The sequence below is a fragment of the Oncorhynchus clarkii genome, chromosome 4 (genome assembly GCF_045791955.1).
Source record: "Oncorhynchus clarkii lewisi isolate Uvic-CL-2024 chromosome 4, UVic_Ocla_1.0, whole genome shotgun sequence".
In the NCBI taxonomy this organism is placed as follows: domain Eukaryota; kingdom Metazoa; phylum Chordata; class Actinopteri; order Salmoniformes; family Salmonidae; genus Oncorhynchus; species Oncorhynchus clarkii.
Window position 1 is genome coordinate 64,451,286 of NC_092150.1, and position 26,389 is coordinate 64,477,674.

Genomic DNA, 26,389 nt, shown 5'->3' on the forward strand with positions numbered 1-26,389 from the left:
AGTAGAGAAAGAACAAAATAATACACAGTATGTACAAGAACAATATCAATAACAATATCAGTCATAGATGAGGAAGTTGTATGCATACAATCAGGGGTAAAGTATCTGAGCAGCAGGATACAAAACAAAAAAAGTAGCAGCAATGTATGGCGTGTGTTAGGAGAGAGTCATGTGACTAGAGGCACTGCAGATAGTGCTGATAACTGGGAACTCGCCCCCAGTGATAAACTGGTCCGTTCGAACCAAGAATGAACAAGGGAATCTATATTCTGAGAGCCTGTTTCTTTTCTGTCCTTGACTTTGGTGCAGGGCATGTGATGTCCATAGCCTCTTCGTCACAAAACTCCCCGATCTCCTCAAATATATATGTTTGTCTAGCTCTGTCCAGTGGTTCTTGTACAGGCAGACCATCTATGGGAGGAAGGATGTCAGCGTTGTGCAGCAGCTGAAACCTGGTCCCGACTGAGTCTGAACGCTCCTTGGCGACAACAACACCAGGCTCCAGAGCATTGAAGCTGTAAAACAGGAAATAACAAAACAATTTAAGACATTACAACCTTGCACAACATCAATTCACCTCCCAAGTTTAGATAAGAAGAATAACCTCATACAATGCAATGAAAATGATATTCCCCTGAAGTGCTGGAACTGCTTGATCTGTGGCAGCGGCCTGAAGTAGGGAGTCGGGTGTTGCCAGCCATAGCTTTCCACCAGCACCGTACCATCCTCTAGTCCAACCAGCTTTAGGATGTTGACTCCTGTCACAGTGCTGTGTTTCACAACACCAGCAATCTCAGACAAAGTGTTTACTCTGGTCTTTCAGAAGCACTGCTTGATTAGGCCGGGGGGGGGGGGGGGGGGGGGGGGGGGGGGGGGGCTTGGTGTGGCCTGTGATCAGGCAGTGAAGGTCCAGATTGTGGTGGAGCTTGTGCATGGTTAGCTAGCTAACATTAGGCTATATCTGGCAATGCAAATGGCTTTCTGAGGTAATATTACTACACAGATCATACACGTAATGTTTACTAGCGAGCCAGCCACCTAACATCAGCTAACTAGCTAACAGTAAGCTATAACTTGCAATGAAAACAAGTTTCTGACAAAATTAGAAACTTATAATATCTGAAACTGGCTGAAACTAGCTAGACTCTTACCCGTATACATGGATGAACGATTCACAGCAGACTGCAACCCCTTTCATTAACTTCTTATGGGCAGGTGGGGCGGAAGAGAGCGCGTCCCACCTGGCCAACATCCGGTGAAATTGCAGGGCGCAAAATTCAAACTACAGAATTATAAATATTTAACTTTCATAAAATCACAAATGTAATACACCAAAATAAAGCTTAACTTCTTGTTAATCCAGCCGCTGTGTCAGATTTCAAAAAGGCTTTACGGCGGAAGCATACCATGCAATTATCTGAGGACAGATTCCTGCATACAAAAGCATTAAAAACATATTTCAACCAGGCAGGTGCGCCACGAAAGTCAGAAATAGCGATATAATAAATGCCTTACCTTTGATCTTCTTCTGTTGGCACTCCAAAAGGTCCCAGATACATCACAAATGGTCCTTTTGTTTAGTAATATCATTCTTTATATCCATAAACTCAATTTAGCTGGCACGCTTCAGTCAATAATCCACCCAATTTCCCTCCATCAAAATGCATACAAAATTAATCCCAAACTTTAAAAATAAACTTTTCCAAACAAAGTTTATTAGTAACGTTGTCAAACAACGTTTATAATGAAACGTTAGGTACCCTAATACGTAAATAAACGATAACATTTAAGACGGAGAATCGTTATTGTCTTTACCAGAGAAAAATACCAAAGAACGCGCTCTCTTCCACACGCTTGGAAACACTACAGGCAAAATGGGAGCCACCTTAAAAACGACAATTTCTGGCTCATTTTTCCAAAAACCAGCATGAAACTTTCTAAAGACTGTTGACATCTAGTGGAAGCCCTAGGAACTGCAATCTGGGAGGATTTTGCCTTATTATAAAAGTAACACCCATTGAAAACAGTGGTAGGCTGCAAATGTTTTTTTTGGGGATGGTTTGTCCTCAGGGTTTCGCTTGCCATATTAGTTCTATTATACTCACAGACATAATTTTAACAGTTTTAGAAACTTTAGAGTTTTCTATCCAAATCTACCTAGCTTCTGGGCCTGAGTAACAGGCATTTTACTTTGGGCACGCTTTTCATCCGAACGTGAAAATACTGCCCCCTACCCAAGAGAGGTTAAATAAGACGTCCTGTGTTTCTATTTTGCTTGTACAGCTTGCTTGGCCCGTTGTGTCAAGTCACTGGTTGAGAGCAGTAGTAACACATTTGCAGTTCTCCATGGCTAACGTTATATATTTTGAAAACTCCAGTAGAAAGCATTATCTATACATAATGAGCAGCTCATTTTATAAACAGAAGATGCTACACGGCAGACCAATCCGAAACTCATCTCTTGGCATGTCCAGTCATTATCTCAGCCAATCATGGCTAGAGGGAAGGTTCCTGTCTTCTTCTGTGGCTAAACCAACTAGGCTTGTAATTTTAAAAACTTTATTCATATTTACATTTGGCATACAAGTTTGTTATTAAGGCATATGAATGTTCCAGAAGGCATTTCTGCCAAAAAACACATATTAATAAAAAAGAAAAAATACATGTTCAAATTTCTCTTCTATGAAGTTGTGACTTGCGACATACGCCTAGTTTCCTGAAACGAGTCACAGATGATGATTATCTAGTCAAATCTAGTTTACATGTAAGTCAACAGTCTGGCACACAATTTTCAGGCAATAGTCTCACAAATTTCTGTTGGGCTAAAACTTGAGCGAGTTTGGGTACCTATTAGGAGTGCTTTGTTGTCAGCACATCCCTATAGCATAACTTCATCACTGCAGGGCTGAGTTGTCTGTAGCGCATGATGGATGGTATGGAGGGTACAGTATGTCTTCTGAGCTGTGCTTTGCTTTCCCACCAACACTATTCCTCTGTCTTATTTGCATGTAGATGCAGGTGCATAAGGGAGTCGCTGCCCATACCAGTGTGACAGGCGCTGCATGAAGGATCACTGTAATATGTTGTGTACACTCCCTCCGCCTCTCTCTCGTTCGTTCGTCTCCAGTGGCCAGTGGGGAGAGTTTATGCTACTCTGCAGGGCAATAAGCGGGTGTGGGGCATATTTATGTGATGTGTATTTCTTGTTTCTAGTGTTCTACAATGGGTGTTGTTATTTGACCTGCTTATTCCTTCAGAGCGGGCTGCTGTCTTGCTGTGGGTCAGTAGTGTTTGGCGGGGCTTTAAAGAGGTGGCAGAGAGATAATGGATGTAGAACAAATAGGGAACAGACACAGCCTGAAACAGGAATGCAATAAAGGGGAATAGCAGGTATAATTACATCATAAGGATACCTGGACCGTTCTGGCCCTCCACTTTGGTGTGAATCCATCTCCATTGAGACACCATGCTTCATCTAAGAGGCTCTCTGAGGCTCTCCTGCAGTACCTACTGGTCTCTCCTGGGAGTCTCAGACATTGCACACGGACACGCGCTTTCTGTTCTGTTCTGTGTTTCATTCATTCTTCCACAATTACATTGTCCCCTTTAATTATCTCGCATCTGTTGTTCCTAAACAGCCTTGAATCAGTGTGTGCTTGAATGGGTGTCATGGTGGAAGAATAGGGATAAACATGTTTGTGCAGGGGATAAATGTAGCACACACACAAACTAGTGAATGTCCCTACTCTAAATAAGGTAAACCAATCAAGTGGCTGGTCTCTGTGTGTGTGGAGCCAGGAGGGAAGCAGCAGAAGTAGTGCCGTGCTGGGAACAGCTTGGGCATGTTGAAGAATGCCATGAAGAGCTTACTGCCTTCCAGTCTGGTGAAGACTCTCTAGAAGGCTGTATACATGATAATCCTGACAAGAGGCTGCAGCCCAGTTTACTAGACCCCAGAGTGAAACAATGACACAGATGTTGTTTGTTGCTGAAGACTTGCGCTCCTTCGGACTGGCTTTAACTGCAGTGAAGAGTATAGCTGACGATGAGACCGTGTTGCTTCTTGTGCTCATTCAGCAGCACAATGTTGCGGCCAAGATATCTGTCTTTGTGACTGCTATTCGCTCACTTAGTACTATTACGGAGGATAAGGGCATTGTTGGAAATGTGTCATTTTAATTTTAAAGGTGTTTATCTACCTGTGCAAGGTGTACAGATGAATGGATTTAATCAGGAGTAGGTTATGATGTTCTCTATGACGACACAATGCCCAGTAGCTTTTAACATAATAAACTCTGCAGTTGTGGGCCAGATACACCATGACTCCCTGTGAAGTTGTCAGGTGATGGTGGGAATATTATGAATTAGTGATGCTGGGTGAACTACCTCGTATGAGGCTCCTTGTGGGAACTGGCAAACCGTGTCGGGCAGAGGCACTGAATGTGCATGAGACACTAGAGAAGAGATTGTAGGGTAAGCTCCAGATGTGCAGGTCTGTCATGAAACCATGGCGAGACTTTCCTCGCTTTAAAAGTGTCACTAGCCTGATCGTCCAGAGAAAATAGCCAGGCACATTCACAGAGTGCCGATGATTGATTTGATTAGATTTCTATGCTCGGCTGCATTTGCATAATGAATGGCGGTGATTTCATCAAATGCACTTATGATGAAAGGATACACGTCCAGTGCTCTAAAGCAAGTGTGCGGTTCATTGTGCCGTGCTCCCATTAACTATACCGGAGGTCACCAGCACTCTCTGGAATATTGTATTCAAGTAGTCAAAGAAACAAAGATCTGTATTTTGACATTCAGAAGAAAGTATGGCTCTTGGTGTCAGTTTTCTCTGGCAATTTCTTCCCGTCCAAGGAGACAAAAGTCTGGAAGAAATAATTTGCTGCCAGATTTGGGGATATGAGTGTCTTCAGCTCACCTGATTTTCATGAATGTTAACAAGGCCCTTAACTCCCTATTGATTTGACTGGATGGGCCCACACATACACACCAAGACGTTCTGTACAACAGCTGACTTTATATGAGAGCGTTAGCTCAATCAAAAAGACAGTGCAAGTGATTGCTTAGGCCTAATCCTTTGCCAGAGCGTAAATGTGTCCCGACACTGTCACCTCCAATAGCCGGGCGTTCAGATAAGCCTCAGCCAGCTAAGAGGATCTTCTCCAACTCCTCTCCTCCAGGGTTAAGGATGGGTATGTTTAGGTCTGTTGCAAGAAAGAGATGGAGGGGGAGAGAGAGCGAAAGAGAAGAGAGAACAACCGCAATAGTCGAGCGATGAAGGACAGAGAGGGAGAGCAGATAAGAGGAAAGACACTAAAGTGAGTGTAAAAAGCGGAGGCAGTTTGCTTGACCGTAAACGGGAGTTGGCATGGACGTGGTGTCTGTTGACATTTCCTGTAGTTGGGCTCTCTGTCCTGGACAGCTGCTTGTCCTGAGCCATGGGTTCTGTGCCTGCTGCCGGCACTGTCTGTCTCCGTCTCCCAGTCTGGCTCTCCTCTCCTTCAGAAACCTCCATGGCACAGAGCTCCTCCAAATCCTAGTTCTGCCCTCCTTCACACACAGCTCAGTCATCAATGTGGGATGAGGGGGGAGGATGGACTGACAGCAGGGGATAAGGGAAATGGAAATTTGGCAAACAGATGATTTGTTCCCAGGTCCCCAAACTAGCTGAATTTCCTGGGCTGCTCAGCAAAGAGAAAAGAAGGAAAGATGAGCGCAACATGGAGGACAGGTTAGCAGGGGATGGAAACTGACATGGGGGAGGGAATAGTTTTTAATGATTAGGCCTTTTTATTCCTTTGCCGTTTTGAATAGTCACTTATGACTCGTGATTCACTGACTTTGGTTTTACTCTTCCCCCAAACCCTGTTTTGTCCTCACATGACCCTCCAACCAACCCACATACTGTAGGCCTATAGAAAATAAATCACTCCCTTGGGGCTGGTTTATGAATTAATAGACATCTGTTCCTGATCTGCTCTGCCCCCGCCCTAACCTTTTTTAAAGGCGTGCACGCGCCACACTGAATGGGAATCTAGCGTTTGTCTGCGGATTAGTTCAGTGCTCTGTGTTTTAGGGGCCTCCCCGCTGTAGATGTCTGATTCTTTTTTTTCACGTGATTCTACATGTAAAATCAGTGTGCACTCGGTTCACAAATTATTTCAGCTGTACTGTCGGCCAACAAATGCTATTGGCGTGTGTGAGCCCTTAGAAGAACAATGCACTGAGGGAGGTTAATCCTCTTAACAGACAGCAGAGCCCACTATGGCCTGCTCCACCTTTAGGTCCCCTCTGACGGACTCTCCTGCCGAGGCCTAGCCCGGCTCAGCAGGTCGAAGAGTGTCTCTGCTCTGTCAGACCAAACACAGCCGTCCAAGAGCCCTGTCTTTTGAGCATAGGTGTGTGTTACCTGACAACAATGGTACACCGCTCTGCATCACAGGGCACCACATAAATGCCACATAGGAGAGCTGTAGTGATATCCCAGCATGCTCTCGGCTCTGCTGCACTGAGAACTCAGTCTTGTTTGTTTCTCATGGCAGAAAGTAACATGTTCCCCCCCCCCAGAGCACCCGCTGTCAACTCATTCCGCTGTTGCTGTGACGTCTTTGGACTACACAATACCGTCGATTAAACAATGGGAGAGCTCCTGCTGCTGATCCTCCCGCCGACAGACCGCATGCAGAGAGTGAGAGAGCCACGAATGACGAGATTACATTTTTGACTCAAACGCTCACATTAAACCCTGACTGGAAAAGCAATTACTGCCTTGTAAATCAGAGAGGCTGGCGCTCCATCTAAGCAGGAGCAGGACTCGCTCTTGGCTGTGCCTGTCCTTGTGCCTCCGTTAGGACCACACTGTGGGAAGACCAGGCTTTGTACCGAGGTGCAGAGGACTGAATATTAAGCCGTCTGGATGGAGACCGGTAACCTACATTGAACAAAAGCATTTCCCATCTGGGAATTGTCCGCCAGAACAGCCTGCTGTTTTTTTTATTTTATTGCAAACAAAATTTAGCACTACTGAATGAGTATCAATGTGGCCCGTGTTCAATGCCTCCCATCTCCCCACAACTTCTAATTCAGTTCTGGCAAATGGTTTTGGTTCCAAGTCGCCTAGTTACTAGCTAAACTGACCAACAGAACCACTGGCTTGTATTTGGCACCCTCTCAGCAGGACCAGAGTAAGGTGTGGGCGCTGGGAGGCTGCGAGGGGGTGGGGCCCAGGGTTTTGGGGTAAATAACATAGACTCGTTAAATCGAGATCTGTCTGTCTCTCTCCCGCTCTCTGTGTGGGAGTCGATAAACTCATCTAATTTCTGGAGGAGAATGCTGGCTGGTATGGGGAGTCCATGCTGTGTTGCAAATGACTTCCCACCAGCATTCTCTACAGGGGGGCCCTCAGACAGAGAGACGAGAAGGGACTGTTTGTTTAGGCCTCGGACTGAGTGGAGCTGTTTTCATTTCATTATCAGAGAAATCAGAGTGAGAGGTGCCTTTCATTAACACCATTAGGAGCCCTTCTGGAAGTTTCTCCCACAATGCTAAAGGGGAATTTCACCCTGGGGGATTCTGGGCTTGTTTTCATCATGTCATTGCTAGGACAGTGAGATATGTTTCACACACAATTGCCCAGGAGGAAGGCAGGTCAGGGCTTCGCGCACTGAATGATACACCAGAAGCCGTCATTGGGTGTATTGATTGGGGGGGCAAGATGTAAAAATACATGTAGGACTGCTTTGTGACATTTTGCAAAGGCTCTGTTATAGTGATTGCACTATACGTTTTTTTTGTGGGTGTAGATATGGATGTCCTTGTTCGATAGAGCTGTTGGACATCTTTCAGCAATGTTCCTTTCGGCAGATTCATTAGTAAATATACAAGCAGACACATTTTTTCCAGTCTCTGAAATACTACAACTTGTGTTGGGGCAGGGCTTTGTGCTCTGGCCCCGCTCCCTCTCCTAAGGCTGGTTTTTAATTTGAAAGGAGGCGGACACTTAGAACAATCATTTGGGTAAAACTGAAAGAACTGACCAGACGCAATGGCTTCAAGTGATTCCTCTCATCCACATGAATTCGACAATGGAGCATCTATTAGCTACATGGTGAGATTCAACCATACATAATTCAACCGGAATATAGCAAAAAGGATTTGAAACAGAGTTGGATTTAGCTAACGTTAAAAGCTCCACTACAGCTGAAGCCAGCACCAAGAGGGCAGATGACAAATACGGTGCCTAGCTAAGTAAGTTATTTGTCCTGCAAACCACTTAGCTAGCGAACTTTAGTGTATTTGCTGGCTAACATACAGTAGCAGAACTGTATCCTGTGAACTGTATCCCTCTCGAAGGATAAGATTTTATGCTGGAGTTCAAGCAGATGATTTATGAGGAGCTGAATGGCAGTTTGATCATGACAACACTCCTCCCACAGCTTTACAATTATTTACTGAACCTCTACGGTATGTTTCTTTGTAATGGCAATTTCATCTTGACCACCTCTCCTATCATCTGCTGATCACCAGCTCTCTAAACTACGGATTGTTTCACCAGATAATGTGATTTAACCAAACATTTTTGGTATCCTTTTTTAGGAGTTATAGGATAGACCTGTACTGTTTGGTGTAGCACAGATTTTTCAACCAACTTTAGCGATGCTGTCTTCGTCCTCGATTGGGGATAAACAGGACTCTAATAACATGTCCATGTCCAGTTGCAGGGGGTTTGAATTTAGAAAATAAATACTTTTTTTGCTACATAAAGTAATCCAACAATATGTGCACAGCCAATCGTGTTTATTTCAAGTCTTCTCACTCATTGATCGAGACAGGTCTCTGTCATCATGGCAGCAATTTGGGGTGGACACCCACCTGTCTCCATCAATGAGATAAGACTTGAAATAGACAAGGTGTCGGGCAGAAATGAACATTATCTGATGTAAGAATCTGTAACTACAATTCTCTGCACTTGTGTGTCTCTACACCTGAGAAACACTTGGACACGCTGAACTGTAATACACAGTTCATACAAAAAAATGACATGTTACTTTTACCATAAAACATTGTTTTTGAAAACACAGTTCTCTTTTTTTAGCATTAAATAGTGTACACTCGCCTGTATTTTAGATTCTGAAACATTTTGATAAAACTAACATTCTTCGTATATCTGAATGTCTAGCATCTGTTTGATGATAAAAAGCCCTGTACAGCTTATATAAATATATTCTGTGAATCCATAAGCCCTACATCAAGGCTTTCCAACCATGTTCCTGGAGAGCTACCGTCCTGTAGGTTTTCATTCCGACCATAATCTAGCACCCCTGATTTCTAATTATTAGCTGTGTTTACACAGGCAGGCCAATTCAGTTTTTTTTCCCTTCACTAATTAGTCTTAATCAGATATTTTTCAGAACTGATCTGATTTGTCAAAAGACCAAATAGGTGGCTAAAGAAGGTGTGAAAAGTCTTAGGAATGCAGTTCTTACACAGTTTGAATTGTTGTGTATGGGAGATTGAGGGGAATTGGCACATCAATCGCTCTCATGCAATACATTTACTGTCAAAGCACAACCATGCACAACAAAAAAAACCTTCCTCATCTCAAAGTACTGTCTGTAAACCTCCCCCAGCTCATTGACTTTGACAGATTATTCTTGTCAATAGTAGCCTTTTGCAGGGGAATTTTGTATTGTGTTTTGAGAATCTGCAGGGAGAATAATGAGGTGCTTGTGTCATGAATGTCTTTGTGTCATTACTGTTGTAGTCTTGCTTTATACCTTTCAGTGTCCCTTGTTGTTCTCCATAACCGCAAGGTGTGTCCGCTCCCTCATGCTTGTGTATTCAAAATGCCCCCGCTTTGGGGTATTTTTCAGCAGGACACTGGAATGACTCCAGATAACCAGAGTTTTACTAAAAGAGAAAGAGGTAGACTAAATTGATTACATGGTCTGGAAGGTACTCTGTGGTCATCAAGCTACCTCTAATGACCTGTAACCAGATAACACAAACACTGCCCAATTCATACAAATTGAGCTATCTTTGCCGTCAGCTTGTAAATATTTTGGCCAATTTATCTTCACTAGCTAGGGATTGGAAGCACATGTTGGTGGAATCAGATTGTGTACCACCTACAACAAAATACACCACAATACACAATTTAACCACTAATTGTATTGATCTCTATTAGACTGGCTAGCTAAGCATACCTAACATGGACATTTCAATATTGTCAGTTTGCTGTTGGTTAACTAGCATCACTAAATTGGCAGTAAGATTGCTAGCCAGCTGAGACTGGCTGAAAACCAACTAAACAACCATAGACTATGTATACACATTCATCATGGCTACCAACACAGAGTAAGTTATCTATATCGACAATTCTATTTTTAACGAGTGTTTTCCAGACAAGGGTGAAATGCTTTTTATTTGGTACCATTAGCTAACTTACGTTAGCTAAGGTCAGTCAAAGATAGAACTATTCTCTGGTAGCTAGAATGGTGAAAGATGACACATTTTCACGCTTGTTTGTAATTAGCACAGCCAGGTACAGAGAACACCACACGGGCATGATGACAAACGGTGAAAAACAACCTTTTTCAAAAAAATATTGCCTAGAGAACTTTTGAGATTACTGTGTTGGCTGTTCAAAGTAAAACAAAAAAAAGCCATTATTCATGTTTGTGGGAACTCCCCCTCTACCTAGCGGGCGGTATCAGCATTCGCTATGAATGTCGGACTTTGTGGTTCACCATGAGCAGATTACACAGGGAGTCGAAACTTCCCGACTCTACCAAATTAAAATGTGCTAGTTCTAGCTTGTGATTTGGATAATTGTGATGTTGATGATAAAAACGTAATGTTGTTTAATATAGTAATGACTATCTGCCATGACAGAGCCAGGGTGAAATTCCCTTTTAAGCCTTCGTAGTGGGCTTTCCATGATGGACTGATCAAAACACCCTCTCTCACTTAGGCTAAACATTTGTGACTGTGAAGGGCAGGCCCGGTCCTGGCTGTTCTGCTGCCCTAGACAAGACAAAAAACAATTGCCACCGTCCTATACCCCCGTGAAACTAGAATACTCCCAGTAAGCAAAATGTCTAAAATATGTATTTTTCCAGAAGTTTAAGTTGGGTTCATTTTAGGTTCTGAATGAAATATGAAAATATGTATTTTCCAGACATTTAAAATACTTATTTTCCGGATGTTGAAATCTGGTTTATTTTCGGTTCTGAATGAAAGTTGAAAAGACGTATTGAATAGATTACATTAGAGTTAAGTAGGGTACATTACATTGTATTGCACTATACTCTACTATGCTATACTGGTGTACTGAACTATACTTTGCTGTACTGTGCTGTCCAAACATTTGAAACTGATGTCTATGATTTGGTTAAGATTTGGTCCGGACAAATATTTGGGCCACGTCAAGGCCGGTCCGAACCAAATCTGAACCAAATATAGACGCCTATGTTTGGGCCAAATATCGGTCCGAACCGAGTGTCTGTGGACGTTGAAATCGGGACCGGACCAGACCAAATCTGAACTAAACAAATATCGGTCCGAACCGAGTGTCTGTGGACGTTGAAATCGGGACCGGACCAGACCAAATCTGAACTAAACATAGACGTCCAGTCTGTGGATGTTGAAATCGGGACCGGACCAGACCAAATCTGAACTAAACATAGACGTCCAGTCTGTGGATGTTGAAATGGAGGCTGGTCCGTACCGGCCAAAAGAACGTTGTTGGTCTGTGCTTACTGGGGTGTAGCCTACAGTGTCGACCCGCATCCATGCCCATCCATGTGGTAAGCCTGTGGTAAGCCTACCGTTTGTAAAACAGGCAGTTGCATTGGCTTTATTAGGCCCCATTCCTGTGACTAATCATTTTGTCTATTTAAGCTCTGAATATCAGCTACCTAACTTTATCAGGAGTTATCCCGAGCCTATTTGAAATGAGAATCAATGTGTTTACACAGCGGGAAATGCAGAAGTATAGAATTTATAGAATTTTTTTCGCTATGATCATCTTTTTAAAAATGTACACATTCAAACATGAAACCACTGAGGTCAGGCTATTTGATCTGAGAAACGTGCATGATTTAAAATGTATCTTCTCATGACTTTGTCATAAATGTGATCTCTACTCCAGCCTGTAGGTTACAGAAATGGCCATATACTCTTTCTACCATAGGCAACATGATTGATGTATTTTTTTTAACAGAATGTCAGTGGAGCGCCACAGCGGTGTGTCTCTCCAACAACACCTTGGCGAGGGGCACTCGGCATGCATAAGCAAAATATTTTGCGCCCCTGCTTTTGAAAAAGTGGGCACTGCTTATCAAGGGGCGGCATCAGCGCTCACCGAAATATCTTATATTCCACTGGGTGAGAGAAATTGTAATTCTTTTTGGGCAGAATGTTGTGAAGTTTTATATGTTGGGGGTGCGTCTAGGTCAGTTTAGCTCGGGAAAATGCCCCCCCCCCCCATTCTGTCGCTGTAGGCTGGCCGCCTAATCCTTCTAATCCATCTCTGCTCTCTGTCACAGGCAGCAGACTTTTTAACACTCAATTTAATTCCAATCTTTCCACATTTGTGCTCCAATCATTTGTGCATTAGCAACATCATCTCATCATTTGAAATGGTGGTTACCAAGAGAGAACACAGCGGTTGCTCTGGTTTTCACATTGCAGGAAGGGCACACATCATTAATAAACACCTTGCCGTTGTGTTTTTCTCCGCTTAAGTATCAGAGAAAGACGTGTCGATCTCAGAAAACGCTCCAGAAAATACTGATCTGTAAACAAAGGAGTAGGCCTAATCTCTCTGCTTAAGAGGGACCATTATTGTTTCTGTCCATTGACTACCCTCATCCACTTTGATTGTTTTGCTAGTGATCTTCAATAGCCAGCATTGAATTGTGGACCCTATTTCCATATGTGGATCTGACAAGCTGAGAGTCTTGAGGAAAACATAATTTTAATCTCTGTCTGGTCTTCAAATCTTTTGCTCGAGGGGGATTTCAGCTTCAATCTGCCTCTGTATCAACTTTAGAGAATGGCAGCATATTTCTCTCTCTTCTCCTTTACAGCCTAATCCTCCCAACAACAAACACTGGAGGACACACTGGTAATCGCTACCCTGCAGAAGAGAACTGAGATGTGACAGTGCAGAGAGAGTATTCGACACTAGCACTGTGTTGGGGTGCATTGTTAGTGTGACCAGACAACCCATTACCTTCCAATTGATCATTTATGGCCTGTTATTTTCCCATATGCAAACTCAGTTGGACTGTATTATGGCCGAAAGCAGTGGTGTTGCAATATTAAATGGGTAACATAATCTCACTGGCACTCAACAAAGTAAACTTTATAGATTGCAGTTTTAAGTGAGTAATATACCTTTTCATTAAAATGTGTAAACGTTGAAAAGCTGTCCTCGTTTTGAACAGTTTTTATCTGCCACCATCTGGATCGCTTCATCAGGGAGAGGGAGCAAACGGCTTTATGCTGTAATCGCCATGTAGGTTTTTTTTTATAGCTATGATTCCATTGATTTTTAAGGAGGATTAGGTGTAAATTATAGTCTTTGGGACCAAAAATAGATACGGTCAGAAGACACTGATTTAAGAACAACCTTGTGATGCATGTAGCTTAGAAATTCAGCATGTGATGTAGAGTATAGATGTCTCTCAGTGGTTAAGTATCACAAACCAGAGTCACTGAATACGTCAAACTGAGACTTTTTCTTGTGTAATGTCAAGGTCTATTAAATGATTGACAGACTTCCCTGCACAGTTAATATCTGAGGTGACAACAGGATTGTCCAACATAAAATAGCCTGAAGTCTGCTCCATGTCACAAATACACCCTTATTTAACAAAACAAATACTTAATTGGAAACCTGCCCATAATGACCAAAACACCCAAAGGAAGTGAATCACGCTTCATAGATCTGCTAAGACTAAACCTAATTTCCCCCTTGTCCCCCCTCCCCTTCCTCTCCCTTTGCCCACAGATGATGAAGTTTGCCTGGGACAGTTACAAGCGATATGCCTGGGGATCCAATGAGCTGAGGCCTGTCTCCATGCAAGGCCACTCCAGCAATCTGTTTGGTGAGTATCTGTCCCCATTCCTGTTCATTCCCGCCCCCCGCTGCCATCAGGCTTGCCCCACAGATTAGGACCAAATTGGCAATCAGTCAAAGCTATATTGACCAAAAATATAAACGCAACATGCAAAAATTTCAAAGATTTTACTGAATTACAGGTCATAAGGAAATCAGTCAATTGAAGTAAATAAATTAGGCCCTGATCTATGGATTTCACATGACTGGGAGTACAGATATGCATCTGTTGGTCACCAATTATTTAAAATAAAAATAAAGTAGGGCCGTGAATCAGAAAACCAGTCAGTATCTGGTTTGACCACCATTTGCCTCATGTTGCGTGACACAGAGTTGATCAGGCTGTTTGTTGATTGTGGCCTGTGGAATGTTGTGCCACACCTCTTCAATGGCTGTGATGTTGCTGGATATTGGCAGGAACTGGAACACACTGTCATACATGTCGATCCAGAGCATCCCAAATGTGCTCAATGGGTGGCATGTCTGAGTATGCAGGCCATGAAAGAACTGGGACATTTTCAGCTCCCAGGAATTGTGTACAGATCCCTGGAAACATGGGGCCGTGCATTATCATTCTGAAACATGAGGTGATGTGGTGGATGAATGGCACGACAATGGGCCACAGGATCTCGTCACGGTATCTCTGTGCATTCAAATTGCCATCAATAAAATGCAATTGTGTTTGTTGACTCTATCTTATACCTGGCCATAGAGTAATCCCACCACCACCATGGCGCACTCTGTTCACAACGTTGACGTCAGCAAACTTCTCGCCCACACAACCCAATACATATGGTCTGCGTTTGTTAGGCCGGTTGGACATACTGCCAAATTCTCTAAAACGTCATTGGAGGTGATTTATGGTAGAGAAATTAACGTGGAAGTCGAAAGAAACGCACACCTGTTTAGGCGAGGCGCAGGCAAGTGGAGTAGAGCACTTGAAAAATTAAAGCAGAGCAGCACACTCTAGGAGCTCAGATGCAATATTTTAATAACCAACAAGCAGACAAGCAGACAAGCTGTCTTCATCAGAGTATAATAAGAAATTAACATTCAATAATCTGGCAACAGCTCCGGTGGACATTCCTGCAGTCATCATGCCAGTTGCGTGCTCCCTCAACTTGACATCTGTAGCATTATGTTGTGTGACATAATGTCACATTTTAGAGTGGCCCTTTATTGTTCCCAGCACAAGGTGCACCTGTGTAACGATCATGCTGTTCAATCTGCTTCTTGATATGCCACACCTGTCAGGTGGATGGATTATCTTGGCAAAGGAGAAATGCAACCTCACAGGGATGTAAACAAATTTGTGTACACAATTTTGGAAAGAAATTAGCTTTTTGTTGGGACCAACACTTTGCGTTTATATTTTTGTTCAGTGTATTAGTCAATAATCCTGTGGTGCCGGGCCGGGGAGAGGAGAGGGTACCTGGAGCACCACCGGGTCTGTTCTACCACAGTCGGGCTGGGAGGCTCAGACAAAAGGTGCATTGTATCGTCTACTGAAATTGTAATCTTGTTTTGTTAGTGGACGGTATCGCTGCTGCTGTCGACGTCTATTGAAGATGTATCGCTGATGGAACCTTTTCTGCCTGGCACAGAGGATTTCATAAATATATTTTTGAGTAATAAACCTTTTGTTTACACATGCTTTTTAAGAAACTCTTTTAGTAAACTCTCCTCTCTGTAGTAAGTGGAGAAAGCTCTTAATAGTTGGTATAGGCTTTGATATGCTTTGATGGAAGCATCTCTTGACTGATAGATCCAGACGCACATTGTTTTGTCGTCTCTGAGATTTGGTGCACAGAAGACTGCAATAAGCTATAGATGTTTCACCCCCCTATGTCTGTAAATTCTATGGCTGCTGGGTATTTGCTGGACATTGAGAGCGGTTCATTAAGCTGTGTGTGTGTGTGTGTGTGTGTGTGTGTGTGTGTGTGTGTGTGTGTGTGTGTGTGTGTGTGTGTGTGTGTGTGTGTTTTAAAGGGAGGTAATTGAGGTAATTGAGTTAAAGGCAGTGAGGTAGTGTGTTTCTCAAAGTGTTGCTGCTTCCTTTCTCTCTTTCATATGTGAGACATACTAGAGAATACTGTATGCTGCTGCATGACTCCTGGGGGGAACGGAACGATTGCAGTTTTCTTGTTTACACACACACACACACACACACTAAACAGCCCCCTCCTGTGTGGTTGGTATACGCTACATGTCTTGTACCACAGAATGCCCCAGTATTTGTTTTATTAAGATGCAGTACTTGCCAAATGGAAGTGAACAATGACATGTGTTTTTTCCCCACCTCTCTCCTCCTCCTCCAGCAAACCACTCGGCACAGCTAGTTCCTCTTACAGTGTATTACAAGCCATTTGTTATAGCCATTACTATCATTGAGTTTCATTTTGTGGAGTTAAATTAATACTCCATGTTCGAAGGACCTCACTTCCATTTGCAGATGAAGGATGAGTAATGCTTTGGTTCACCGATCCTGGTTTGTATGCAGTGGGTTGAGGTGGCTTATTCTGGGTGGTATTTAACTAAAACTCCTATTTAATTCACAAAGCTTGAACATTGTTAAATTATTTGGGAAAATAATTGATCATTGGCTTTGATATTTGACTTGCATTAACTGTGATCCATAACTAGTGTGAACATGAAGAAGTTTTCTGTTGGACGCAAAACACTGTAAACACACCAGGAAATCAGGTCCAAGTGAGTTTAATTTTGGAAATCTGTACCCAAGTATTCCCATAATAGAGAGACACGTGATTGTATACAAATGTAAGAAGGGTTTGAAATGGTTATATTTTTTTGTCAAATCTTATATCTGTTTGGGATTATTGTGGTCAAATTGCAGTCTTCAAATGATTTGTAATTATGTTCCGGCCTCCGGACCATCCAAAAATTCGGCCCGCGGCTGAATCTAGTTGATGATCCCTGCATTACAATGTAATACATTTGATCAACTTTATTTGTAGATTTCATTAGTAATAGAGTTATAGTAAGTAATACAGTCCAGTTACAGCTTCTTTTGACAAAGTAGAAAGTAAATAAAATAATAACAATAATATAACCAATCAGACGGGTGCACAGGTGAAATGATTTGCCATATTCCTAAACAAAAGCACCAGTACATGAACAATTGTAAAGGGTAAATTGCATAAATAAATATTAATAAAACAAAATCCATGACAATTAATTTGGTTCTGCTCGCCATTGTTAACTACACAAGTTGTATGTTGTCCTCGAGGTCTGATTACATACCATTTCCAGCCTTTCATAATAAAATAATTAGACTATTGTTCTAAATTCAGTCATCCTTTTCACCCTCATCATTCAGATAATTCACAGTGTTTCCCCTAGGATTTTTTTCAGCAGCAGTGGCTGTTGGCCTATGGCGGTTCTAGTGTTAAGACTTCCTCTATCTTAACACTTCCTCTCCCCTCCCTCTCTTTATGTGGCCTAATTAAATTTAAACAATGAGGATATTTGTTTGGCTCTAATATGATGTCTGTCCAGCTGTAAGTGAGCTCTGGTATGTGATAGGCTGTATGTGGGTGTGCTGTGCTGGATGGCCTGTGACAGATGGGAGTGGTGTGTTGACAGGCTTGCAGATGGGCCTGATATCCAGGCTGTCTGGGGCTGTCTTACAGAGGTGCTAAATGAGGTGTGGAGGAGAGCTCTCTCTCTCGGTCTGTCTCTTTCTATCCTCTCCCCTCTCTGTCTCTCTTTCTATCCGCTCCCCTCTCTCTCTCTCTCTATGTGATGAACAGCTCTCCTCTGCACCACCGATGACACCAGTCACTTCAGACACAGGCAATATTCCCACACGGAGCTCCCATTCTAATTAAAACATCTCTCTAATATCCCATGAATGTTCTCCAGCCTCACTCGTAACTTTCCATTAGGGACAGGAGTTGCATATAACTTTTTGCCAGCGCTCACCTCGTGAAGTATGGCACCTCATTTAAAGGCCGTATACAGATTCTTCCTACTTAATCGTTTACTCTCTTGAAATAGTTTCTAACAATTTTGGTGATTAGACTTTCATATTTAACTGAGAATTTCAATCACCCTTGTGTAAATTCTATTTAATTATCAGGGATTTAAGATATGCAAATGCCCTTTTGAGATAGTCCTCTGAATCTTTAATGGCAGATTACGTTGTCTTGGTTTTGGAGCATTTATCAGTCCTTGCCCTTTCCGTATTCCATTTTCAGAGAAATACATTTATTTGCAAGATCTCAGCTGAGATTCTACTTTGTTTAGAAGGAAGCCTCATTAACTTGCTTCCACAACACTGGAACAGACAAAGGCAATTATGTTGTCTTCAACGGCGCTTGCCAAGCCTATTTTTATTTTTCTTGGATATGCTGTAAAGGACAAGGTTATAACTCCTTTTATGTGCCATTGATTGCAGCACAAGAGCCCCAAAGCTTGACAATAGTACTTTTCTTCAACCTGTTTTCATCACACGGAAGAAAAAAGGCTCTCAACCATGGTCAAAGGTGGCCGGAGAACAACTTCCTTATGAAATATTCATGGCTTTGCAGCAGCCTCTTTTAATACACGTTACAGCTTTCCCGCTTCTCTCCTGCCTGCCGTCACTACAAGGCTTCAGGACAGGCATAGGATTTACCTGCCAGAATTTGATTAACGCCCTTAATTTAGCCAGGTAAGCTGGAAACAATATATACTGTCACTGGCATTTATTCCTGTCACCCACTCTCATAACGGCACACAGTGACGAGCGAAGGGGCGTCCAATGGTTTTCAGCACCACACAGCCCAGCCGGTGCTCCTTCTCTCCACTGTCTGCTGTCTGAGAGGTCACACACAAACACGCCAATCATCATTCGAGGGCCCTGACAACCACCCCACGCCAAGACTCATATCCAGGGGCCGCGGTGAGATAGGGAGCCATTTACTGAAATGTGTACCCGGTGGTGCCTTGAGGGGGGAGGGTACTGGTTGAACATACACACACACACACACAGATACTACCTACGCCACTCCCAAGCCAAGGATAAACTCAGTCGGCCTCCTATTAATTAAGAAATGGCGGAGCTTTGCATTATTAATCTATGTTAGTGCTTGGTTAATGGGACCTGAGGTATGCATAATACATGGCCTGACATCTGCTCTGCGACGCGCTGTTTACCTGGGAAGACCAGGCCGAGGCATTGATGACAGTGCTCTGTTTTTCCTTCTCTAGTGGGTTACGGCTGCTCCGCCAGCTGCAGATGCATGCACGAGCCAGATGGGCCAGATGCATACGCCCTGCTCTGCCTTGCAGGAAGTCGGCCTGGAAGCCAACAATGCTCTAGTTCAGAAAGTAGGCCTAGACTCTGGGCTTTAGGATGCCACTTGTTCAAACGTCTATTGAAGAATCTTTTCATATGAGACACTGCTGGGAAAGCAACACTTTTCAGAGACCCTTCCTTGCAATTAGATTTAGAATGTCCCAGAGATTTGACACACTTGCCTACCGTTATTGTACCTTATTATTTATTCCGTTTTGTCCTTTTCAGTCCAACCTCATGTTGCATCCGTGATTGTAATCGTACTTTCTACCTGAGTCGATGTGTTATGACATGTTTTTTTTGTTTGGACTAGGTCTCCTGTCTCCAGGGTTGGGAAATGAATAATAGAGCCTGGGAATGTTGTCCTAATATAATTGTTATTCGGTCTGATCAATGAAGTCAGTCAAGTCCTGCTGATGTCTCCGTTCCCGCATGGCTTGACTAATTAATACCTACCCTTCGCATGTCTCTTTGTTAATGAGGAAAGTAAATCAAATGGGTTATTTATATTGTGGAGAGAATAAAGGGAATGCATGCAGTTTTTTTCCTAATTGATTTCGTAAGTGATTTCTGACTCGCGACATGAGCGTGAAGCCTCTATCAAGTTGCATCTAATTAAACCTAAAATTGACAGAGATGAGAGAATGGTTTTGTGCCAAAGTGTTGTTTGGAAATGAGTCTCCGGTAACTGTTCTACTTCCATTGTAGACATTTTAGGCAAAACCTGAGGACTGTGTTCTCTAGAATATGAAATGAAGAATTCTGTGTCTGAGTACACTTGTTTTATGCACATCTATAAAGTAGTTCAGTTATACATGTCAGAATGTTTTTTTAATTAGTTGTTAGCTAAATTGTGATCCATAATATTGAGTAATTTGAATGGTCTGGGGGTAGTTCCCGTACCCGTGTAGTTGGGCAGGAAATCAAAGAAGATTGTTTATGACTAGCCAGAGGAGATGTAGCTATTTTCTGAAGTCCCTCTTCTACTATCCCTTCTATCTGAATTGCTAGATGTATCGAGGCATTTTCCTGTGGGTTTTTTTTCCATCATCCCATCACACCACTCCTCCTACAGGGGTTGGTAGGCCAGTCAGTAGGAGTGATGGGAAGTTCGGCTCTTTTTACTGTCTCTGATCTTTTCAACTGGTTCAGTAAAAATAATGAATCTTTTGACTTATTTTGTTCATTTGATCCACATGCAGGACCCAAACGATGAAATGCAAAACCTCTCGTTCGTCATAGGGGGCTTATTGGAGCTGTCATTTGTGACTGAGACTTGTACATTGTTTGAAGCACAATTATTGTTTTTATATATTTGTGATTGCTCGGCATCAAGGATGTGCATCTTTCCCTTTCAAGAGGGTTCGATATGTACAGTGGGGAAAAAAAGTATTTAGCCAGCCACCAATTGTGCAAGTTCTCCCTCTTAAAAATATGAGAGGCCTGTAATTTTCATCATAGGTACACTTCAACTATGACAGACAAAATGAGAAAAGAATTCCAGAAAATCACATTGTAGGATTTTTAATGAATTTATTTGCAAATTATGGTGGAAAATAAGCAAAAAATGTTGTCCATTAAAATAACATCAAATTGATTAGAAATACAGTGTAGACATTGTTACTGTTGTAAATGACTATTGTAGCTGGAAACGGCTGATTTTTAATGGAATATCTACAGAGGCCCATTATCAGCAACCATCACTCCTGTGTTCCAATGGCACGCTGTGTTAGCTAATCCAAGTTGATCATTTTAAAAGGCTAATTGATCATTAGAAAACCCTTTTGCAATTATGTTAGCAGAGCTGAAAACTGTTTCCTGATTAAAGAAGCAATGAAACTGGCCTTCTTTAGACTAGTTTAGTATCTGGAGCATCAGCATTTGTGGTTTCGATTACAGGCTCAAAATGGCCAGAAACAAAGACCTTTCTTCTGAAACTCGTTAGTCTATTCTTGTTCTGAGAAATGAAGGCTATTCCATGCGAGAAATTGCCAAGAAACTGAAGATCCCGTACAGCGCTGTGTAGTACTCCCTTCACAGAACAGCGCAAACTGGCTCCAACCAGAATAGAAAGAGGAGTTGGAGGCCCCGGTGCACAACTGAACAAGAGGACAAGTACATTAGTGTCTAGTTTGAGAAACAGACGCCTCACAAGTCCAACTGGCAGCTTCAGTCTCAACATCAACAGTGAAGATGCGACTCCAGGATGCTGGCCTTCTAGGCAGAGTTGCAAAGAAAAAGCCATATCTCAGACTGGCCAATAAAAAGAAAAGATTAAGATGGGAAAAGAACACAGGCACTGGACAGAGGAACTGCCTAGAAGGCCAGCATCCCGGAGTCTCCTCTTCACTGTTGATATTGAGACTGGTGTTTTGCGGACTATTTAATGAAGCTGACAGTTGAGGACTTGTGAGGCGTCTGTTCTTCAAACACTATATATATATATACCCCACCGAATGGTTTTGATTGTTTTCGAAGTCTTTATTTTATTTTTAGTTAAAAAAAATATACCTCTTTTTCTCCCCAATTGGTAGTTAGTCTTGTCCTATCACTGCAACTCCTGTACTGGCTCGGGAGAGGCAAAGGTCGATAGCCGGGCGTCCTCCGAAACCGAGCCAAGCCGCACTCCTTCTTGACACAATGCCCCCAGAAGCCAGCAATTGTGCATTGCGCCCGGCCCACTGGGCCGGGCGCAATGGGATAAGAACATCCCTGTCGGCCAAATTCTCCCCTAACCCGTACAACACTGGACCAATTGTGCGCCGCCCCAGAGCCTGGGCTTGAACCCAGAATCTCTAGTGGCACAGCTAGCACTGTGATGCAGTGCCTTAGACCACTGCACCACTCGGGAGGCCCCTGTTTGGAAGTTTTTACAGAGTGTTTTTACAAAAGGGATTGGTGTCCTCATTATACTACCAAAAGTATTGCTGATGGTGAACCTGAACAATCAAAATAACATCTATAGTAAGCCCTGTTCAGCAGGTAGGCTATAGCCAGATGAGTTGTCTCTGGTAGTTTACTTTAATTCTGGTAAAACACCATTTTCAATGGCGCATAGATAACAACAAACTAGCAAATGACTTAGGTTGTCACTCAACTAATAAAGCCTAATATCACACAAACCATTTTAGCATTTGAATGCTCAAATCAAATCAAATTTTATTTGTCAAATTGTATTTGTCACATACACATGGTTAGCAGATGTTAATGCGAGTGTAGCGAAATGCTTGTGCTTCTAGGTGCTGCACAGATGTGCAAGATCAGGAACAGGCCGCCTACCTCGCATTGGTCAGCGCACAGTGCGTAGTTTGACTAGGCTACTGATATTGACTGGAGTTGTTTGGCATGCAAAATGACTTGTAGATCAATGAATGTCATCACAGTTACATGCAGTTCAACACTGAACGAGAGGAAGCATCTTTGGAACATAGAATGTAATATGAGCAACATTTTTGTCAACTGGCGAGTCGTAACGTCTGAATCGGTTTTCTGACCGATGCATGCTACATTTGGATCGGTTTCAGGTCTGTGAGCCGATGCACTTGTATCTTAAACATTTGAATCGGGACTGAAGCATATCAGTGAATCGTTGCATCCATACTAGGTATAAAAATATGAATATTTATTGATGGCTCTGGAAGAGGTCTAGTTGCAGCCACAGTGGGACTAGATTGGGATGGTTCTTGGCAGAATGCAATTGCTTGACTGCCTCGTGGGAGATTAGCACAATATCCTTCAAACTCCAGCAATCCCCCCAAACGATTCATTCTCGAGTTTGAGTGTTGAGCAGAGGCAGGCGGTGTATGTTTTGGTTCTACAAAGCTGTGTCAGTTGATTACATTCAATAATCAATTAATTGCATTCATTCTTGCACCATGTGATCAATTATCAGTTCTAAACATGTCTTTTCTTCTTTATATGCTGCCTACAGCCTGATCTATTTGTCTGTGCGCAGATGACAGACAGTTAGTTGGTGGTCGGAGCGAGCCAGGGGAGAGCATATTAATCCTGCTTTAGAATTCATTGTGGCCAGCCGGTCAAATTACTATAATGAACTATTTACTTTGGAAAACAAATCATTACTCACGATTCAGTAAAAAGAGTTGTTCAAAAAGAACGACTCGTTCGCGACATGCATATCACTTGTCAGTAGGCAAGTTTGTGTGCTGCTGGCTCTCATAGTGTGTATCAAAGCTGTCATCTCACAATGCAAATAAAATATCAGTCTTGCAGATGATAAGTCCAGGGGTTCAGCAGTGACCGACGCTGTTTTTAGGATTAAGATGTCTCAATGCCCTGAACCAGAGACCAGACGCAATACACTAGCAGTCATAGGGCCAAAAGCATCGATACCTCTGTGGTTTGATCAACACAATAAGACTCCTGACATACTCATTATTTTCTATGTCTTGAGTCTTGTTTTAAAGCACAGTAGTAGCAAGCCCTGGTGTGAGCAGAGAAGCCTCTGCCACAGCAGTGCCATGCCTAATTAACCCACAGAGATACAGTATGTATGGACAATCCTCCATCAATTAACATCAATTGCAATAGAAATACCATTGGGGAGAAGAAAAATATTCTGTCTATTTTTATTCTGCCGGGTTTGATGGGGGAGTTCAAAGAAGTCAACCTCTCCCCTAGCGGATTATGATGTTACGCTATCGTCCAGGTTCTGAGTTGCTGAAAGTAAAACATTCATCAGGCCTCTGAAAAGAGAAGAATAGTGGAGCCAAGCAAGCCTTAGGAGAGTGCACTTCAGCTCTGTACCCCTGTGAGCTAATTTACCACTATGGCTACCGAACCGTGACACACCGTCCAGATCTGAGGCTGTGCTCGCATTAATTACCCAACAGAATCAAGTGGAGCGCCGTGCCGTGAGTGTGTGAGCGTTATCGTTTCGGCAGGGACTCCCGTGTGTGGCTTGGTGGTGATTAAGTGTCTGCTCCCAACAGAGCTCTGGAAATTCAAGAAATAGGCCTAAGTCTTTGCAAATGATGGAACAAGAGGCAGTGATTGCATCTAGATGCGAGAGTGTTTTCTTTCTGTTTGTCTTTGAGCCAGAGGCATGCTTGATGAAGTGAGCATAACTGTGTGAAAGGATTGTTCATGAATTAGAGCTAACACCATCTCAATGTTTGTCAGTCTGATTGTTTTCTCTGATCTGCTCATTTTCTCGGAGCTGACGAATGAGTTGCTACGGCTTACAAACAGATCCATTAGGCACTGCACAGAAAAGGCTTTGCTTCTCAGCCAGCATTGCTCAGCAAGCTTGTTTTGCCATGACTATTCATTAGCTTTGTGTTCTGCTCTTAGGGATGGCATGACGAAGACAGTCACATATACACTCACAGTCCCTGGAGCATTTGCCAAGTTGCATGCTGACACCTATGGGCTTTCTGCAGGGGCTTTCTGATGAGACTGGAGGGCCCTATTGTCCTCATCTCCCAGCAGAGGACCCTCGTCTGCCCTCTGCCTGGCTGCTTTGAGATGTGCTTACCAGCAGCTTCTCGCTGAGCGGAACAAGGCTTTCTGCTTCAGCTGTAATCACCAGCGTAATCTCCTCCGTTGGAAGCTGTGCTCGTGTCCTGAAGAAAAAGGCTGCAGTGAGAGGAAGCCGCTAGCAGGAAGGAGGGAGAACAAGGGGAGGAAAAGATAAATGGCGACATAGCAGGAACAAGTCTCTGCATTAATCTGGATGATCAGAGCTCCAGTGTGATTATGATGTGGAGCTACACTAAGAGGATAACAGATCCTTTCCAATTCCTCTGGATTATGCCCGATCGTACTGCCATATTTTATCCTTTCCCATATACTGTCATATGTAGAGTTAATGATGAGGACGATAATGACGATGATGAGTTGGATTCACAAGATTAAAGCTTTTCTCCAAATGCTCAAAGCACATCACATTTCTTTGCATCGCTAGAGATAAACACTCCTCAGTGTCAGTGTTGTTCTTTCAGATGTCTGGTCTCTGTTGGAAGCAGACCGACAGACTCAGGGCCCTGTAGTGTGAGCCAGAGTACCCTCGTACCTCCAGGGTGTGAGCCGGAGTACCCTCGTACCTCCGTGGTGTGAGCCGGAGTACCCTCGTACCTCCGTGGTGTGAGCCGGAGTACCCTCGTACCTCCGTGGTGTGAGCCGGAGTACTCTCGTACCTCCGTGGTGTGAGCCGGAATACCCTCGTACCTCCGTGGTGTGAGCCGGAGTACCCTCGTACCTCCGTGGTGTGAGCCGGAGTACCCTCGTACCTCCGTGGTGTGAGCCGGAGTACCCTCGTACCTCCGTGGTGTGAGCGAGCCGGAGTACCCTCGTACCTCCGTGGTGTGAGCGGGCCGGAGTACCCTCGTACCTCCGTGGTGTGAGCGGGCCGGAGTACCCCTCGCACCTCCGTGGTGTGAGCGGGCCGGAGTACCCCTCGCACCTCCGTGGTGTGAGCGGGCCGGAGTACCCCTCGCACCTCCGTGGTGTGTGTGTGTGTGTGTGGGCCGGAGTCCCCCTCGCACCTCCGGTGTGTGTGTGTGTGTGTGTGGGCCGGAGTACCCCTCGTACCTCCGGTGTGTGTGTGTGTGTGTGGGCCGGAGTACCCCTCGCACCTCCGGTGTGTGAGAGCCGGAGTACCCCTCGCACCTCCGGTGAGTGTGAGAGCCGGAGTACCCCTCGCACCTCCGGGGTGTGTGTGTGTGGGCCGGAGTACCCCTCGCACCTCCGGTGAGTGTGAGAAACGGAGTACCCCTCGCACCTCCGGTGTGTGTGTGTGTGTGAGAGCCGGAATACCCCTCGTACCTCTGTGGTACCCTACCTTTCTCTGTATCACATCCACCAGCGCCTCATTCCCACTGTCCCAGCGACGGAGAAGGATCTCTCAGAAGCCTTGGCTTCTGTCTGATTCACACGTGGCTGCCATCACAAAAGAAGTGAGAAGTTGTGATGGGGGAAAACATCGATACAGT

At 43.6% G+C, this 26,389-nt stretch overlaps 1 protein-coding gene across 1 annotated transcript in view; it reads left to right on the top strand.

Annotated features, from left to right (window-relative positions):
* The window catches only part of LOC139407098 (mannosyl-oligosaccharide 1,2-alpha-mannosidase IA-like), a 165,796-nt gene that overhangs the window by 28,832 nt on the left and 110,575 nt on the right, over positions 1 to 26,389 (top strand). Inside the window, exon 2 of the mRNA XM_071150494.1 lies at positions 14,030 to 14,126. Coding sequence (XP_071006595.1) covers positions 14,030 to 14,126 — 97 coding nt within the window. The remainder of the gene's footprint in view (positions 1 to 14,029; positions 14,127 to 26,389) is intronic.